Genomic DNA, 20109 nt, shown 5'->3' with positions numbered 1-20109 from the left:
TTTCCACCAAAAAATTTCTGGAAATAATACCATTGGTTAAACAAAATATTTAAAAAATACATAGCTTGCTTGCAATGTCATACAAATTTACATTTCTGCTAGTGTGACTAGGAATATTCATGTCGCTACTCATTATAGCAGTGATTATAATTTAAAAAGTTATCAATTTGACTACAAAAATTTTAATAGATTTCTAGTGAGAGTACATTTTCCCCCACATATTTCTTTGCTGATTTTCTGTTTTTATGAAACATCTATTTATTGTTTCATAAAGGGCTAAGTAAACAGCCCTTTATTCATTTTATTTATTTTTTACCCTATAAGATGAGACGAGCTCTTTTAGACTATCAAAGCTTTGATAGATTCATTGTAATTTTTTTCCCCACATCTGCTCCACTATAAGATCTTTGAGGTCAGGTTCAGTTAGTCTATCCACTACTATACTTCTAAAACCTAGCACAGTATTTGACATAACATACACTAAAAATACTCACTGAATGGATTTCTGAATTAACGTGTGTTGTATCTTTAATGAAAGTAGAATGAAAAGGGAGAGTAGATAATCCTGAAGTTTTGGGCAAGAAAATACCTGGCAAATTTTGGTATATGTATCATTTAAAAATATAAAGATCTAAGAAATAGTTTAGTTTGGGATATGCTCTCTAGTAAAGTCATGAATGAGACATGGCCAGATAACTATATAGATTTGAATTATGGCTATATCTAATAAATTCTGCTACTGAAATAATGATGGGACAGATTATTTTGTTGAACTGCTTTTATACAAAACATATCCTAAACTTTTAGAAAGAAGTTTATAGGAATCAAAGATATTAAATTAAGCTGAAAGACAGTATTCTTAATTTAATTATTCCTTGTATTTCTAGAGCTTTCAGTCCCTATCATCCAAAACTTAGACAAAATGCTAGTGAATACCAAGAGAAAACAATATTCCATTTAATAAAGACAAAGCTTGAACTAAATGAAACGGATCTTAAACAAAGTTATAATAGTTTAGTTAATAATCTTTATGTAGCAGCATGAAATGGAAAAGCTGAAATAAATGTAAATTATTTTACATTAATTGGACATTAACATAATATCAGAGAGAAGGGCTAAAGCAAAGGATAATATTTATTCAGTCAGTATAGAAACTTATTTCAAAGGAACAGAATTATAGGCCTACAGGGGTTTTAGAGGCTACTGAACTTACTATCATGATGTTACAGATATAGAAACTGAGGTCTACTAGTTCTAACAAAGTTATAAAGTGGCAGACCAGGGCTCAACATTTAGTGCCTGAAAGAGCAGTACTTATACATACTCAATATTGTTGACTTTTCAAATAACTTTGGATCTATAATTTCTAAACATCCATCAGTAGATCAATCAAATACATATGCTAGAAACTGCTTCTTCCAGAATATTAAAATTGAATTCATGAAGATGCAAAAATGATCCATATGAATTATGGGAACCATGGGCCTAAAAGTCTAGCATATACTTCCAACAAAGGTAGAATTAATACAAGTTGCTATGTTTAATTAAGAGAAGACTCTAAAACATTTAACTTCCAGAAGATTATCACAGCATTATTTGTAAGACTAGGAAATAGGTAACAACTAGAATATGCAAAATAGGGACTGGTGAAAAAAACTATGCTATACCCACAAATTAGAATACTGAACAAAGATTGATATTAATGTTGTAAAACATAATTTAAAAACATGGAAATATGTTCATGACATAGAAAGGAAAGAATGTTACTAAATGTATGAGATAGGTTATAATATTTATAGTTTAATAACAACAGCTAATATTTAGTGATCATTTCCTATATTTCAAACACTGTAGTCCATGATTCATATGTATTTTAAAATTTAAACCTTAAATTAATCCTGAGGCAAATGGTATTATTATTTTTCATTTTACAGATGAGATAATTAAGGTTATAGAGATGAAGTAATGTTCTGAAAGCCATACATATAGTAACTGAAAAAGCTGAGATTCAAGGCTAAGCCTGTCAGATTCCAGAACCTGAGCTCTTAATCACTGCCTTCTTATCATGATCCATTTATATAAAATATTTGAATGCATAGGAAAATAAACCCAGGATGATATAAGCAGAGTTTTAACAGCTGTTATTAAAGGTGGTCTTACAGGAATTCTCTTTGTTTTTGCTTATATTAATTTTTAAAATTTTCTAAAATGATCATGTATATTACTTTTCTTAAATAATAATAATAAAAAAGAGCATGGCACTTGTAGACTGTCTAACCTATAAAACTGTTAACTATTAGCTAATACTTTCTTGTTAACTATATATTCTCAGGCGAGCTAATCAAATTTCATTTGCAGCTCAGATTTCAATGTGGTGATTGTACATTTCACAGTTAAGTTATACTTAGTTTCAATGATAAATTAATTCTGTGAACATTAAATGCTAAGAAAAGGATGGAGAGAATTCCATTTTCAATTTTCATTGTACATAAAGGTAGAGGCGATGTTTAATCAGATGAATGAAGAAACAAAAATCAAGGTAAGTCTTGTATACTCAGCAGAATGTTAAGAATGTTAAGAATACTAACAACCATTTAAAATAATTTGTAGACTCAAAATTCACAGCTAAAATACATTATTATTATCTGATTTTAGTTTTCTTCAAAATATGAAACAGTTTACCATACTGGAAAGTGCCTTGCCTTTCCTATAAGAAAAGATATGAAAACCCTTTATTTGAAGTCTCAAAAATCTGTTTTTCTATCAAACTAGAATAAATAGCAAAACAAATGTTGTTATAAAGGAGGAGAAACTAGACAATAATGAATGAGAGTAGAAATAAGTTACTCAAAAGTCTCTAGGAGCCAGGCAATTAATGCAAACAAGTAAAGTAGCCTGGAGGGAACAAATAAAGCCAGTTGAGTATTAATATATGTCATCTCGCCCAGTAATATTAACATGATTTTTTAGAAAGCTGAAAACTGTATTTTTATTTAAAAAAATCTCACCAATTTTAAATGTTCCAAACTAATTATAAAAAAGGAAGTCATCCCCAAAGATATCCCTAATAAAATTATCTTCCATCAACTAGGTTATAGCTTAAAAGAGGACTCTCTCTGTACCTATAAGTAGAAAGGAGATTCTAGGGAAACGTTAGTTGCTGTACAAATATAGAAGTAGTTTCACACTGGAAATGAGTAAAGCTAGCTGGAGATGTATTTTCTGGTTGTTATCTTCAAAAGACGTTGTGAAGTCTTCTATTGTTTTGAGTCAGGGAGGAGAAACTGTTCCCTTTCCTAGAATTAATCTGGATCAGAGTCAGGGTGAGTCATTTATATTAAGCATGGTACTGATGGTCATTGACATAAAGGATAAGATCTCTGGAATGAGAATACCATTGCAACATGGTCTAAACAAAAGAGACCCAGGATGCTTTGTAAGAAACATAAAGCACTACACTCATTTGATTATACCAGTGGTTCTTTAAGTCTGTTCCACAGACCTGTGAGGGTCCCTGAGATTGTTTCAGGGGTCCACAAGGCCAAATGATTTTAATAATAATACCAAGACATTATTTGCCTCTAACACTATACTGACATTTGAAATGATGTACAAAAGCAATGGTGGTTTGGTACTACAGTAGAAATCTAGGCAGTTGATACAAATAGTGTGAATAGTTACTGTATTATTCACCCCTATGTCCTAACAGTTTCATTAACATTGTCCTCTCAATGAAACAGTAAATACTAACTCAATTTAGTTAAAATTTGTCTGTTGAGTGTGACAAATAGGAAGAATGAAATAAAACACTTCTGCTGTATAACAAAGAATGACGGGTGTCTCAAGTTAAAGAACTTAGGCAATAGTTGCAAGCTGAACTAGCCAGGTTTTGCACAGAACACTATTTTTGCTTGAAAGAATGTCTCACAAACTATGACTATTCAGACTTAGATGTTTGATAGACATTTTCTTGAAAATGAATGAAATGAGACAGTTAATTTGGGGAAAACAAACAGGGTTTGTTGGCTTTTTTTTGGCCAAAGAAAAAACTCTATGTTTTAAGCAAAAATTAAAATTATGGACAATGGATATCACCATGAGCTTCCAATGCTTCCAAGGAGTTTTTAATGAGTTGGTGGTTAGATTAATGAAAATGAATTTTGATAGAGTAAACATTTGGAAGAACTTACATTTTCCATATGATCAAAAAATACATTACAAAAAACATACCTGGATATAAGATCCATTAAACATTCAGGACCGACCAATGAATTTTTTTTTCCAGAATGAAAACTTTTTATTGAGCTATAGCTGACTTACAATGCTGCACTAGTTTCAGGTGTATAGCAAAGTGATTCATTTATACATATATCTCTCTATATCCTTTTCAGATCCTTTTCATTATAGGTTATTATAAGATATTGAATACAGTTCCCTATGCTATATAGTAGGTCTCTGTTTATCTATTTCATATATGGCAGTATGTCCAAAAATTTTTAATATATTGGAGTATGAAATGGCCCTTGACAATGCTAAATTCTACAATTTAACTAACTTTCAATATATTATCAACTGAACAATTTTGTTGTAGTGTCAAAGAATATCCACAATTATATGAAAACGTTATTGAGATATTCCTTTATTTTCTAACCACATAACTGTGTGAGGCTGGATTTGTTTCCTTCAACCAAAACAACATATTCCAACAGACTGAGTACAGGAGCAGATGTGAGAATCCAGCTGTCGACTATTAATCCAGACATTGAAATGAATAGGAAAAAATGTAAAACAACGTCATCCTTTCTAGTAGATTTTAAAAATTTTGGAAAACATTATTTTTACCCTTAGCAATATTATTTAAAGTAACATAGAGAGGTCTTATTCTCAATTTAAAGTAAATAAATAACTTTTTAAAAATTTCTAAGTTTTAATTATCAGTGCAATAAATATCACCAGCTATGACTCACATAAATATGCCTTTGAGGTACTCAATAATTCCTAAGCATGTGAAGGGGTCCTGAGACCATTAAGTTTGAGAACTGATGGATCTGACCAACAAAGTTGAGACTATTATTGCTCAGCAACCCTCATCTCCATGAGATAGTTAACCAAAACTTATATTTTTATGTCCAGAGATGCATTTTATTACACTAATTAATAATTAGTGTAACTATTAATTACACTAATAACTAATTACACTAATTACATTAATAACTATTAATTCAAAATGTTTTCCAACCTTTTTGGTGTTTGTTGACTCCACATGTAGAACCCATACACTTCTATAATGTCATTAACAGCTGAACAGTTGTTGATGTGCCAATATTGATATGACTTCAGACAAAAGCAAAGAAACCTAATGGTCAGTGTAGTTTTACTAACTATCTTTAGGCTCTCAAAAACAGTGGAAAATAATTTGCAGGCCTCAGTTAGTGTCTTGATTCAGGCTAGATTTGTAGAACTTATTGAGTCTCCGAAGACTTGGGAAACAATGAACTAGCCATATTACACAATCATCTTGGCATTCACAAAGGAAAGTACTGATAATATAAACTAGTTGGTAAAAACCAATATCACTAGGGAAAAAAACTCACGAGAAAATATTACCTTGATACTAGATCAAATAATGCCATTTTTATATGTAAAGGGAATCCACTTCCTTTCAGATATATACATTAAAAATTGTGAGTTAAGAAAATATTCTTTATCCAGAGTAATCTAAGTTCTTTTGCTCAAAGGACAATAACAGAAGCCTAGAGAGGTTATAATTCTGCATTTTGTTTGAATATAAGATTAGACATTATTATTAAAGGAACACATACTCCATAAGGATACTTTAATATATATTTAAAAATTATTTTATAAACTTTAGTTAGGAAAATTAATTTATATTTTCTTTCTAAGAAGAGAAAAAAATAACATGATGATTAGTCTGTGCGCAAAGTTCTATTCTAAACTCTGAAGTACAAGGGAGTATGTGCAGAGATTATCTTTATTCATCTATTTATTTCAGTCAAACTTCAGATGCTTAGGGAATAAAAGGAAAATTGAACTGGGCTTTGTAAAAAATTCTCTTTTTAATGACATTGATAGGGAGTGGTGAATTGATTGAAAGTCTGGATTTTTTTTCTTTTTAGTTTTGGTCATTATTCTCTACATCAAGCCTCTTGATTCTAAAAGAGATGCTGCTGCTTTTCATAACTGAAATTCACAAATGAAAGAAGTTTCATAACTGAAAAGCAGAACTTATTTCATTTGTGAATCATACTCACTTTAAAACAGAATTTGTTACAGAATTATTCTTTTAGCTAAACATTTTTTGGGAGATGATTACTATTTTAGAATTTGAGTCCTCTAGAGATTGCCCATTCATAAAATCTATATACTATTTGACTTTTTGGCTTAGGTACTATTTTACTTAGGGCAATGTAAGACTAAAATCTCAAGTTTGTTGTTAAAATACATTTCACAGAGTTCTCAAGCTAAAGGAGTGAAAATCACTTTTCATTTCAGTCAGATTTCGTGAAAAGAAAATATCTGATATTAAGGAGAAATGAATTTCCCCATATACAGAAAAATATTATGTCATCCCAACAAACAAATTTTTGCTGGAGACAATGCCATTCTATATGGAACTTTAGAAAAGTTAATGCCCTGTCTTTATGAGATTGTGACGAGTGTACTGAAAAGGAAATCCAGACTTGGTTTGCTTGATAGATCATGTTTTCACTATAGGTGGAGAATCTTAATGGATTAAAGCACAATCGAATAAAACATTGCAGAGAGCAAATAAAATGTGAATGCAAAATAATTTGTAATACCAACATTATAGCTGTTGACCTAATAGGAATAGATGCATACATACAAATGGACAGGAAGTTTTCAGCTTAAATGCTGCCCGTGAGAAAATGTTACAGAGGAAAATGTTGGAATTGTTAGTTTTTAATCATAATTTGGTTATTTAACCCTTCTGTATTTTCACAAAGACTAGGATAAGTGTTTCTGATGGTTATTACCAGAGTATTCTGTATTTCTGCTGATAAATCATAAAATTTATTAGACTTTATTATACTTTATAGTTGCCTGCTTTATCTGTCGCAAAGCCAAGAATAGTGTTATTTGCCCACCACTGCTTTCCCAGCACCAGGCAAAGACTTATTTAAAAGTTAATAACCCTGTTGGGCAGGCAAGGATTACCAGTTTTATTATAGACAAAAAGCTCAGAGAAGTTGAACAACTTGCTTAATGCAGTGTAGTTATTAGGTAGAGAAGCCAGTATTTGAAACCAGGGCTTCTAATATCAAGTCAAGTGCTCTTTCTAGTGCTGGTCTTTTAAGACTGTATTGTATTTCCAATGTAAGGAAAACGTATTTGCACGTTTTTTTCTGCACATGACAGATTGCGTGCCTAATCTGAAACATGGGAGGGGGATTTTTATGGCGTTTGGCTAACAGTAATATGTACTAAATTATAAACATTCCATCCAAGATGTAGTAACAATAATGATGTCAGAATCAACTTGTGTTCTGATTTTGTGCAAGATAACATTCCTGGATGTGTCATATCTTAGACTGAAAACATTCAAAACCAAAATGCATTAACAATTTTCCTTTGCTTTTTCATTCCTTAGTATAGTTAACATCATTTACCCAAAATTTAAATTAGAACCCTGACCTTCATTTTTAATTTCTTCTCTGCCTTACATTTTTAGGCTATAAAATTAATTTATCTAGAATATATTTATGTGCTAAAACCTATGGCCTTGAATTTTACTTAGTATGCAAAAGGGAAAAAATCACTGTTTAAAATAAAGAACTGATCTGAAGTTGGATTTTGAACTCATTGAATTAGGTTATTCGTGTACTAATGAAGTTTTACAGAGAGTTTTTGATTAGTGAATACTACCATTAAAGTGGTCATTAGTGCTGAACGTAATTCTCAAAACCTCCACCTGGCAAAAAAGCTGTTATTTTGTGTTCATCATTTATCATGTCCCTGGTGAAATGCTACTCCTTAGAGCTGCCTTCTCTGATCATCCAATCTGAGATTTCCCTACTTTTACTTTCTACTACATTTTTTCACTTCTTAGCATGAATTTCAATGTATCATTATTGTTATTATAAAAGTATATTTATTATAATTTGAAAGGTTATTTTTACGTTATTTTAAAGGTTTTATTTTTTATTTAATATAATTTTTAAAGGTTATTTTAAATAAATTTATTTAAAAAATACCTATTTGTTTCAGCATACCTTGACTAAACTGTAAACTCTATGGAGGAAGAGGTTACATCTATCACTGATATAAAAATACATGTTAAAGCATCTGCTGCTGCTGCTGCTACTGCTAAGTTGCTTCAGTCGTATCCGACTCTGTGTGACCCCCCCTAGACGGCAGCCCACCAGGCTCCCCTGTCCCTGGGATTCTCCAGGCAAGAACACTGGAGTGGGTTGCCATTTCCTTCTCCAATGCATGAAAGTGAAAAGTGAGAGTGTAGTCACTCAGTCGTGTCCGACTCTTAGTGACCCCATGGACTGTAGCCTACCAGGCTCCTCTGTCCATGGAATTTTCCAGGCAAGAGTACTGGAGTGGGTTGCCTTGCCTTCTCCGTTAAAACATCTAGCATACATTAATTAAACAGTCTTATAATTTGAGATTTTCAATAGGAAGAGTAATTTGATTGTCTTCACTTCTTTTTAAAAAGTATTCAAATTAGTTTTTCTATTATATTACTACTCTGATTCAACCTTAAAAGTTCAATTTTAAAATTAAATAACACCAAAGCAATAATTTTATCTTTGAGGTTACATTTTCGTGTTGGTAAAATTATTTAAAAGAAACAGAATCATATTCCTAGGCAAAAATACAGAAGAAAAATTTCTGAGAAAAAAAAAAAAAAGATTTTGAAATAAAAGTTTTATTTGAATTCATTGTCAATTTGAACAGCTAAGTGTTATCTATGGAAAAATATCAAGACAAGCCACTTGTTATCCTAAGGTTTTGAAATAAGCAAAATAATAAATGTGGATTTTGGAGCAATTTTTAAAACTGTATTTAATAACTGCATTTATTAACTGCATTTAATATTCTCCTAGTAATTAAAACGTAATTCCAAAGTTTTAAAAAGGTCCAAGAACTTAGATAATACTTAGCTTTCAATATTTATGTACACAGTAAAACACTAAGAAAAATGTACTGTCTTAGATAATTCCACATTCCAATCATTAAGGTCTTAATATTTGATGAATGAGTAGTCTTTTATAGTGGACTTAACATTTAGCTTTAATTGTTTCCCAGACTTCATAAATGAGTAAACTTATACAGCTGGAATTTAGTGAAGTCAAACAATAAATCATTCTGTTTTAAAAATTTGTAAGATATGGATGAGATTCTTCTACCCAATTTATGTCTTGATAACTCCATTTTCCTTCAGTTAAAGATTCAGCTGGCTGGCATTCAATGTATAAACATATAACAAACATTTTATATCTAGAATGTTTTTATAGTTTTTCTTCATGAAGATTTAAGACCTCATTTTTTTAAACTATACAATTATCAGTGACTTTTGACACAAGTCTAAAAATGATATGCAACAGTTCACACTCTGAAGACTGCTAAAAAGGATGTAGCATGGAATGTAAAAGCAACTGCACTACACATTTCAAGAACTGACTGAGACCACTTCCAGTTAAATTCAACAATAACATTCGTAAAACTCATAGAAAAGCTGGATGAGGAAGGTAGTTATATAAATCCTTAAATCTGATGACAGTGAAAAAGTCATAGTTTGCAAAATTACCTACAGATTTCTGAAATAAATTTACTATATAGCCTGATAGCTAAAATCATATCCTATTAAATAAGAAGGAATGTCACTGTTTGCTTCTGATGCCAAAAGTGGATCCATCCTATGGAAACTTGAAACTAGAAATGACTAACTTTACAGGGAAGAGATATTCTAAGAAAAAGTATCATAGTCATAATTAGGTATGCTACTCAGTTTATCACACACATGAAAATGTCAGGCAGCAAATGAATATCTAATCCTCTCCCTGGCTCACTGCTTCAGTACTTGGGAAAAATTATAAAAAATAAATACTAAGCTACTTCCTCCCTCCCCCAAAGGTTGGCATTAAAACTTTCTATCAATTTAGATTTGTTTCCAAATATTAGGCAGCAACATTCCAAGTTGAATATGTTTGAAAAAATTTGGAATGATACTAGAGCAAGGAGTTACCCCTGCCTGGACAAGCCAAAAAAAAAAAAAAAAAATCCTTTTGGTGACATCATTTTATTTTGTTAATCTTGCTGTTTATTGGCCAGAAACACATTCACCCTCTGCATAAATAAATAACTGCGTATCTATACAAATAAGTATGCTAAAAAATAAGAATTCTACAACAAAGAAACAGGAGTTACAGAAGCTGATACCTATAGCTGTGAGGTAGTAGGCATTTTGAATGAAATTTCTATTCTTGTTGGCCTAATACAACAATTTGTGAAACATTAGGTGATATCTATGTTACAGCCCATTAATTTTTCATTGTAATATCTTGCATGCAATCCAACCTTGACAAGCAGAGGGAAATACTGGTTAGTTTTCCCAGATGTACATAGCAGAGCAGGTGTAAGGTGCCAAGGAACTATACTTACTTTTGGTGTCGGGCAGGAAGCTGTAGAAAGGCGAGATGTAGCCTGAGCACGAGGAGATTCCGAAGGAGTAGTACTGAGGGAGGCTGTGTCTCGTGGGAGCACCTGAACGCCACGAGAAATGATGGAGTCTGGAATCTGAACAAGAGGAACAAGTATGGTTTAATGTGCTGAAAATACCAATAACATGCAAAATCAATACCCATAGCAAACATTTTTTTTTTTTTTTTGGTGGGGTGGGGGGGGCAGGTGGCGCATATAGTCAACATATAGTCAAAGCTGTGGTTTTTCTAGTAGTCATGTACGGATGTGAGAGTTGAACCATAAAGAAGGCTGAGTGCTGAAGACTTGAGGCTTTCAAATTGTGGTGGTGGGGAAGACTCCTGAGAGTCCCCTGGACTTCAAAGAGATCAAACCAGTCAATCCTAAAGGAAATAAACCCCAAATATTCATTGGAAGGACTGATGCTGAAGATGATGCTCCAATACTTTGGCCACCTGATGTGAAGAGCTGACTCACTGGAAGAGACCCTGATGCTGGGAAAGATTGAAAGCCAGAGAAAGGGGTGGCAGAGGATGAGATGGTTGAATGGCATCACTGATTCAATGGACATGAATCTGAGCGAATTCCAGGAGATGGTGAAGGACAGGGAAGCCTGGCATGCTGCAGTCCACGGAGATGCAGAGTCAGACACTTAATGACTGAACACCCTTTGCCGCTCAGCTCTCAGATATTTGGTCTCACTTATTAAGTATGACTGCATCCAAAAATTTGGGATAAGGTAGAAATCTTCAGATTCAATATATTTTCCTTGGCCAAATAAAATTTCAAATAATATTTCATCAAAGCTTTTTTATGAGGCAGTATAGAATTGTAGAGAGGAGTAAAGTGTTTGGCATTCATATACTGGCTCTGTCATTTAACACCTATTTAATTCTTAGATATCTTCCATTTCCCTTTCAGATTCATTCTCCACCCTTCTTTACTCTCTCTGCACCAAGCTAAACTGTATAGACAGAATCAACAAGCTATTTTGTGCTCTCTGATTTCTAGCTGGCTCAGGTAAGAAGTACTATCAGGAAACTGAAGAGTTGGGGGACAATAAGGTCTGATATTTATTCCCTTGGCTTCCTCTCCAGCAGGTCACTGTAGGCTGGCTAAGATTAGAGGCCCTGTTAGATGACCTGTGCTTATAGCTCTTTTCTGGATTCCAATTACCTGCTCTCTTTTTTGCCCCATTAGGTCTAGGAGTATTAATGATACCAATTATTACTAGTTCCAGGGTGCTGAATCATATCTTGTTGCTTTTCTAAAATCTTCCCATGCTTTGATAAATATCATAGTCCTTTATTAAACTCTTCACAATTATCCATTTAGGTATGCTGTGACTTCTGCTGGGATACTGATAGATATAATTTTTAAACTGTCATTTCCTTTATCTAAAAAATGTGGATAAATGATAGCATTTACCTCACCAGATTACTGCTGAGGGCTAAATAAGATAATGCATATAAATTATCTAGCACAAGTAGTTAATACTTCATAAATATTAGCTATGTTATTATTATGTTATACACTAACTGATGTAAGTGAACATCACTACTGTAAAAACATACAAATGTAGGACAAATACTGTGGATTATTTGTCTTTAAAATTATTAATATTTATGTTGATTATAAAATTTGTTATTTAGGGCTATGTATAATTTAGTTCATATTCTGGGCTAGTACTAGTGAGTATAAGTCTTTTAATCTCAAAATGACAAGCTGACCACTTCCAAGTTTTATGCACAAGAGGGGAAATATGTATGATGAAAGAATAAGCAATTAACATTCAACCAAAATATTACTTAGGATGTACAAAGAAAACAGCAGCCAGACTTTGTGACTAGAAAGGTGCTCCTTATCTTTGCATATCATCTCTTTCTCACAAAGGAAATACTACTTCCTCAGGTGCTATTTCATTTAGTTTCCATACCTACATCCTCAATACTAAAGGTACTGCCACAATTTCTGGGCTTAATTTTTGTGATTTATGAACAATATATGAATATGATGAAAAGCAGTGGGAATTCTGAGAAGAAAAATGGCTCCATTTGCTAGTACACTTAAATACTGAATTTCAATAAATATTTTAAGAAACAGAGGTAGAAGCTCTTCTCCAATTTAGAAGAGCTATATAGTGCCACTTACATCTAATAAAAAAGGCCAAGTATTGGGAAGAACAAGGTCAAATGCCCCTACTGTATTTCACATAGTACCATGTTTCTTTCCTTCATGGAAATTACCCACACTTACACTACATTTATATGCGTGCTAGTTTGGTCAGTGTCTATCTCTCATACCAGAATGCACTGTCATGATGATGGAACTAGGTTTTGCTACTACTGTATGTCCAGTGCCTAATGAAGCATCTGTACAAAGTAGTATACATGTGTGATTTCCAGACTTACACACACACACACACACACACACACTTCACCTCCACCCCTTCAGTAAACAAAACAGTAGGAAATTTGAGGGAGAAGGTAAAAGTAAACTGTGAGGAACAGGTACTTCCCTGGTGGTATAGTGGATAAAAAGCTGCCTGTCAATGCAGGGGATACATGTTTGATAACAAGGGGATAATGTCTGGTCTAGGAAGATTCCACATGCCACAAAGCAAGTGAACCTGTACACCGCAATTATTGAGCCTGTACTCTAGAACCCAGGAGCCACAGCTATGGAGCCCATGTGCTACAACTACTGAAGCCTGCATGCCCAAAGCCTTTGCCCTACAAGAGAAGACACCATGATAAGCCCACACACCACAACTGGTAGACTAGCCTCCACTCATGTCAATTAGAGAACACCCACACAGCAATGAAGATCTAGCACAGCAAAAGATATAAATAAATAAATGAATAAAAATTAAAAATATTGTCATGTATATACTTTTGGGTTACTAGTTTGGAAATATACAATAAACTATTGGAAATATGAGTCTGGAGTGATGAAAAAGTTAGACTGGACATATACTTTGGGAATGATCATTGAAGGTGGTAGTTTCAGTCATGCAAATATTTCAGGTCATCCAAGGAAAATATGTAAAAGACCAAAGGTTGATGGTATGAAAGTATTTCAGTTTGGAAGATAAATTATTGGTCTACCTAGTTTAAGAAATTGTGAGAGACAAAAGAGGAAAATCAAGACAGAGTAAACATAAGGGTAGAGAAAAGAGAAGAAACTTTTAAATGTTACAAAATATCAATTATTGGAGAGAACAGGAGTAAGATGAGAGGTGAAAAGATGCCCTTGGAACTAGCAGTTATATAAGATATACAATTATATAAGATACTAAAGTAAACAAGAAAAAGTAGAAATGAGGAAGCAAGTGGGGATGATAAAGCAGTGAAATTTGTGGGGAGAGAAAGACATTCACTAATATTCTTTTCTTTGGTGCTTGGAATAAAGGTCTATTTGACAAGGGGGAAATACAAATGGGAAAGATCTCTCTAGGAGAGTCATAAACATCTGGAATAAATGCACTGATGAATGAGCATGGAGGATAACTAAGGCACTGGCAAAGGAATTCTCAACCATCATTGTGAATTCTTAAATAATAAATAAAATCAATAATGGAAGCCCATTATTCTGTTGCAGAGTGTTCGTAATTTTCCCTTTTTAGAGACATTATCAATGACTCTTGGTCATGTATCATAATTCCCATATGCATTAATTCTAGCAGCAGCAGCAGGATACATACAGTCAGAAACAGAATTGCTGGTTGCTGGCTGTGAATATCTTCTTTTACAAATTCCCAAATTGATTAAGCCAATTTAAAAGTCTATGAAAAGAAAATAGTAACAATTTGTCTTACTTCACAACTTAGCTCTACCTAGTATTGTCAGTAATATTTTTTCAGATGTGATGGACAGTAAAAATATCCTAAAGTGGCTTTCTTTTTCCCTCATTGTTAATAAGAGTAAACACTTTTTCATTTGTTTACCAGCCATTTAGATGTTCTCTTTTGTAAAGTTCAAGTCTTTCACCCAATTTTCCCTTTATGAGTCATTCTTTTTACTTAATTATTACATTTCTGTATCTATTCTGGATAGCAAGTCTTTATCAGTTTTATATGGTATAAATATCTATTCCTACTATGCAGCTTGCCTTCCAATTTCATCACGTATTCTGATGAACAGAATATTTTAATTTTTATTACATTTTATTGATAGTTAGACAGTTAGCTATTCAGTTCAGTTCAGTTCAGTTCAGTCGCTCAGTCGTGTCCAACTCTTTGTGACCCCATGAACTGCAGCACGCCAGGCCTCCCTGTCTATCACCAACTCCCGAAGTTCACTCAAACCCACGTCCATCGAGTCAGTGATGCCATCCAGCCATCTCATCCTCTGTCGTCCCCTTTTCCTCCTACCTCCAATCCCTCCCAGCATCAGAGTCTTTTCCAATGAGTCAACTCTTTGCATGAGATGGTCAAAAGTACTGGAGTTTCAGCTTTAGCATCAGTCCTTCCAAAGAACACCCAGGACTGATCTCCTTCAGAATGGACTGGTTGGATCTCCTTGCAGTCCATGGGACTCTCAAGAGTCTTCTCCAACACCACACTTCAAAAGCATCAATTCTTTGATGCTCAGCCTTTTTTATGATCCAACTCTCACATTTATTCATGACTACTGGAAAAACCATAGCTTTGATTAGATGGAACACTGTTGGCAAAGTAATCTCTCTGCTTTTTAATATGCTCTCTAGGTCTTTTCTTCCAAGGAGCAAGCGTCTTTTAATTTCATAGCTGCAGTCACCATCTGCAGTGATTTTGGAGCCCAAGAAAATAAAGTCTCTCACTGTTTCCATTGTTTCCCCAACTATTTGCCATGAAATGATGGGACTGGATGTCATGGTCTTCGTTTTTTGAATGTTGAGTTTTAGGCCAGCCTTTTTACTCTCCTCTTTCACCTTCATCAAGAGGCTCTTTAGTTCCTCTTTGCTTTCTGCCATAAAGGTTATCTGCATATCTGAGGTTACTGATATTTCACCCGGCAATTTTGATCCCAGGTTAAGCTTCATCCAGCCTGGCATTTCACATGATGTAATCTGCAAAGAAGTTAAACAAGCAGGGTGACAATATATAGCCTTGACAAACTCTTTTCCCAATTTGGAACCAGTCCATAGTTCCATGTCCGGTTTTAACTGTTGCTTCTTGATCTGCATATAGGTTTTGGGGGCAGGTAAGGTACTCTGGTATTTCCATCTCTCTTAAGAATTTTCTATAGTTTATTTTGATCCACAAAGTCAAAAACTTTAGCATAGTCAATGAAACAGAAGTAGATGTTTTTCTGGAACTCTCTTGCTTTTTCTAGGATCCAGTGGATGTTGGCAATTTGATCTCTGGTTCCTCTGCCTTTTCTAAATCCACACTGAACATCTGGAAGTTCTCAGTTCAAGTACTATTCAAGCCTAGCTTGGAGAATTTTCAGCATTACTTTGCTAGCGTGTGAAATGAGTGCAATTGTGTGGTAGTTTGAACATTCTTTGGCATGGCCTTTCCTTGGGATTTTCATGAAACTGACCTTTTTCCAGTCTTGTGGCCACTGCTGAGTTTTCCAAATTTGCTGGCATATTGGACACAGCACCTTCACAGCATCATCTTTTCGGATTTGAAATAACTCAACTGGAATTCCATCATCTCCACTAGCTTTGTTCATAGTGATGCTTCTTAAGGCCCACTTGACTTTGGACTCTAGGATGTCTGGCTCTAGGTGAGTGATCACACCATTGTGGTTATGTGAGTAATTAAGATACTTTTTGTATAGTTCTTCTGTGTATTCTTGCCACCTCTTCTTAATATCTTCTGCTTCTGTTAGGTCCATACTGTTTCTGTCCTTTATTGAGCCCATCTTTGCATGAAATGTTCCCTTGGTATCTCTAATCTTCTTGAAGAGATCTCTAGTCTTTCTCTTTCAATTGTTTTCTTCTGTTTCTTTGCATTGATCACTGAGGAAGGTTTTCTTTTCTCCCCTTGCTATTCTTTGGAACTCTGCATTCAGATGGATATATCCTTCCTTTTCTCCTTTGCCTTCGTTTCTCTTCTTTTCTCAGTCAATAGAACGGGAGAAAATATTTGCAAACCATATATCTGACAATAGTTTAGTATCCAGAATATACAAAGAATAACTACACTGGAACAACAAAATATAACTCATTAATAAAATACCTCATTTTCAGAAATGAGTGAAATGACTTGAATAGACATTTCTCTGAAGAAGATATAGAAATGGCCAACAAGGATCATGAAAAGATGTTCATTATCATTAGTAATTAGGGAAATGCAAATCAAAACCACAATGGCTGCGATCCAAGAGTCTACAAGCAATAAATGCTGGAGAGGGTGTGGAGAAAAGGGAACTCTCTTACACTGTTGGTGGGAATGCAAACTAGTACAGCCACTATGGAGAACAGTGTGGAGATTCCTTAAAAAACTGGAAATAGAACTGCCTTATGATCCAGCAATCCCACTGCTGGGCATACACACTGAGGAAACCAGAAGGGAAAGAGACACGTGTACCCCAATGTTCATCGCAGCACTGTTTATAATAGCCAGGACATGGAAGCAACCTAGATGTCCATCAGCAGATGAATGGATAAGAAAGCTATGGTACATATACACAATGGAGTATTACTCAGCCATTAAAAAGAATACATTTGAATCAGTTCTAATGAGATGGATGAAACTGGAACCTATTATACAGAGTGAAGTAAGCCAGAAAGAAAAACACCAGTACAGTATACTAACGCATATATATGGAATTTAGAAAGATGGTAACAATAACCCTGTGTACGAGACAGCAAAAGAGACACTGATGTATAGATCAGTCTTATGGACTCTGTGGGAGAGGGAGAGGGTGGGGAGATTTGGGAGAATAGCATTGAAACATGTATAATATCATGTATGAAACGAGTCGCCAGTCCAGGTTCGATGCACGGTACTCGATGCTTGGGGCTGGTGCACTGGGATGACCCAGAGGGAGGGTAGGGGAGGGAGGAGGGAGGAGGGTTCAGGATGGGGAACACGGGTATACCTGTGGCGGATTCATTTCGATATTTGGCAAAACTAATACAATATTGTAAAGCTTAAAAATAAAATAAAATTAAAAACAAAAAACCACAATGAGATACTTAACACCCACTCAATGGCCCTGATCTCTTTAAAAAAGGAAAATAAAAAACGTTGTTGAATATGTGGAGAAATTGAAAACCTCAAACATTCCTATTAGATTTGCAAAATGTTGCAGCTCTGTGAAAAACAATTTGATGGTTCCTCACAAGGTTAAACACAGAATTACCATATGATTCAACGATTCTATTCAAGGTGTATAACCAAAAGCATTAAAGATTGATTTTCAAACAAATGCTTGCACAGATGTTAATAGCAGCATTATTTTTAAACAAAAAGTGGAAACAACTAAAATGTTTATCAACTCATCAATGGCTACACAACATGTGATGGTATACCTATACAATGGAATATTTTACAGCTATAAAGCAGAGTACTGATACTGCTACAACACAGATGAACCTTAAAAACATGATGTGAAGTGAAAGAAGCTAGATATGAACAGTCACATATTGCATGATTCCACTCAAGTGTAATGTTCAGAGTGGGCAAATACATAACCAGTACGCAAATTAGTGGCTGATGGGATGAGAGGCAGGGGTACGGGCAGTGACTACTTACTGGGTGTGGTATTTTTGAAGGGTGATAAAATATTCTGGAGTTAGATTCCAGTGATGCTTGCACACATTGTAAATGTACCAAAAGCCATTGAATTGTACACCTAAAAATGCTGAATCTTACTTCAATTATATTGAAAAAGAAATCCTTGCTAATCCATTGCTAAGCTAAGTCACTTCAGTTGTATCTGACTCTTTGCAGCCCTAAGGCCTATAGCCTGCTAGGCTCCTCTGTCCATGGGATTTCCCAGGCAAGAATACTAGAGTGGGTTGCCATTTCCTTCTTCAGGAGATCTTCCCAACCCAAGGATCAAACCTGCATCTCTTATGTCTCCTGTATTTGTAGGCAGGGCTTCCTTGTGGCTCAACCGGTAAAGAATCTGCCTGTAATGTGGGAAACCTGGGTTCGATCCCTGGGTTGGGAAGACCCCCTGGAGAAGGGAAAGGCTACCCACTGCAGTATTCTGGCCTTGAGAATTCCATGGACTGTATAGTCCATGGACTCGCAAAGAGTCGGACACGACTGAGCGACTTTCACTCTTTACCACTAGTGCCACCTGGGAAGTCTCTGATCCGTTACAACGAAGATTTTGTCCTATATAAATCTATGAAAGCTTTATAGTTCTGCCTTTCATATTTAGGTCTCTGAAAAAATTAGAATTGATTCTTGGATATTATATGGGATAAGAGATCGATTTCACTTTTTCTTTTTCCATAAGGACAGCTTGTGGTCCCAGCATCATTTTTTGAAAAAAGAGCTTCTTCATTAATGTGTGGTACAAATTCTGTTATATACCAAGTGTCCATGTGTTGGTATTTTCAGGCTTCTCTTCTGTTTCATTGATCAAAGTGTTAATTCTTGCACCAGCAATGTACTACTTTATAACATTTTAAGTCTTGCTATTTATAGAGCAGATCCTCTCACTTTATTCTTTTCTTATTCAAAGAGGATCTTGGTTATTTTTGATCCTTTGCACTTTCTGTTCTATATAAATTTTAGAAACAGCTTGTCACTTTTCTCTCTCCTCTTAATTAAATACACACACGCACATACACACACCACATACAAACTGTTCGGATTTTATTTACTACCTTTGTACAGAAAAAGACAATAAAGTTTTAAAGGATACCCCTCTAATTTACTAAAAAGCATTTACTTCTGGGGATGTGTGAACGCAAATGAGAATGAGATGAGAGGATGATTCAGGTGGATGCTAATCTTACCTATATTTCATCTGTATGTTTTAATAAAAAGAATGTACTCATGTACTACTGTATAGTAAAAAAAAAGTTTTAGTAATGAAACTTCTGGGAGGGATGTTTCAAAAATTAAGAAGTGGTAAATATGCTCAACAGCTAGGGAGAACTCAAAAAAAGGAGCATAATGTCTTGTACAGAATTGATAGTGAATAATTTTTTCTTTGATAATAAAGAAGTTGAAGAAGCTAATAACAGAATTACAGGCTCTCTTGAGATAGAAAGAATAGAATAAAACATTAACTCAGAAAAATAGTTTAAGCAGAAAGGACAGTTTAGCCTTGGTGATCTTTATTTTAATATAATACGCAAGAGAGAATAGGGGAAATGAGGAGATAAAAAAAAAGTAAAGCTCTAAAAATTGCAATTGTTACAGCCACAATAGAGAACAGTATGGAGATTTCTCAAAAAACCAGCAAGAGAATTACCATATGACCCCAAAATTCCACTACTGGGCACATACCTCGAGAAAAC

At 34.2% G+C, this 20109-nt stretch overlaps 1 protein-coding gene across 10 annotated transcripts in view; it reads right to left on the bottom strand.

Moving 5' to 3' along the window:
* The window catches only part of GPHN (gephyrin), a 538290-nt gene that overhangs the window by 188859 nt on the left and 329322 nt on the right, over positions 1–20109 (bottom strand). For all 10 annotated transcript variants that reach the window (XM_027552205.1, XM_027552200.1, XM_027552202.1 and 7 more), the window contains one exon: positions 10654–10788. In XM_027552205.1, coding sequence (XP_027408006.1) covers positions 10654–10788 — 135 coding nt within the window. The remainder of the gene's footprint in view (positions 1–10653; positions 10789–20109) is intronic.

This window comes from Bos indicus x Bos taurus, chromosome 10, assembly GCF_003369695.1.
Source record: "Bos indicus x Bos taurus breed Angus x Brahman F1 hybrid chromosome 10, Bos_hybrid_MaternalHap_v2.0, whole genome shotgun sequence".
NCBI lineage: Eukaryota > Metazoa > Chordata > Mammalia > Artiodactyla > Bovidae > Bos > Bos indicus x Bos taurus.
This window is presented reverse-complemented; position numbering and strand designations above follow the sequence as displayed.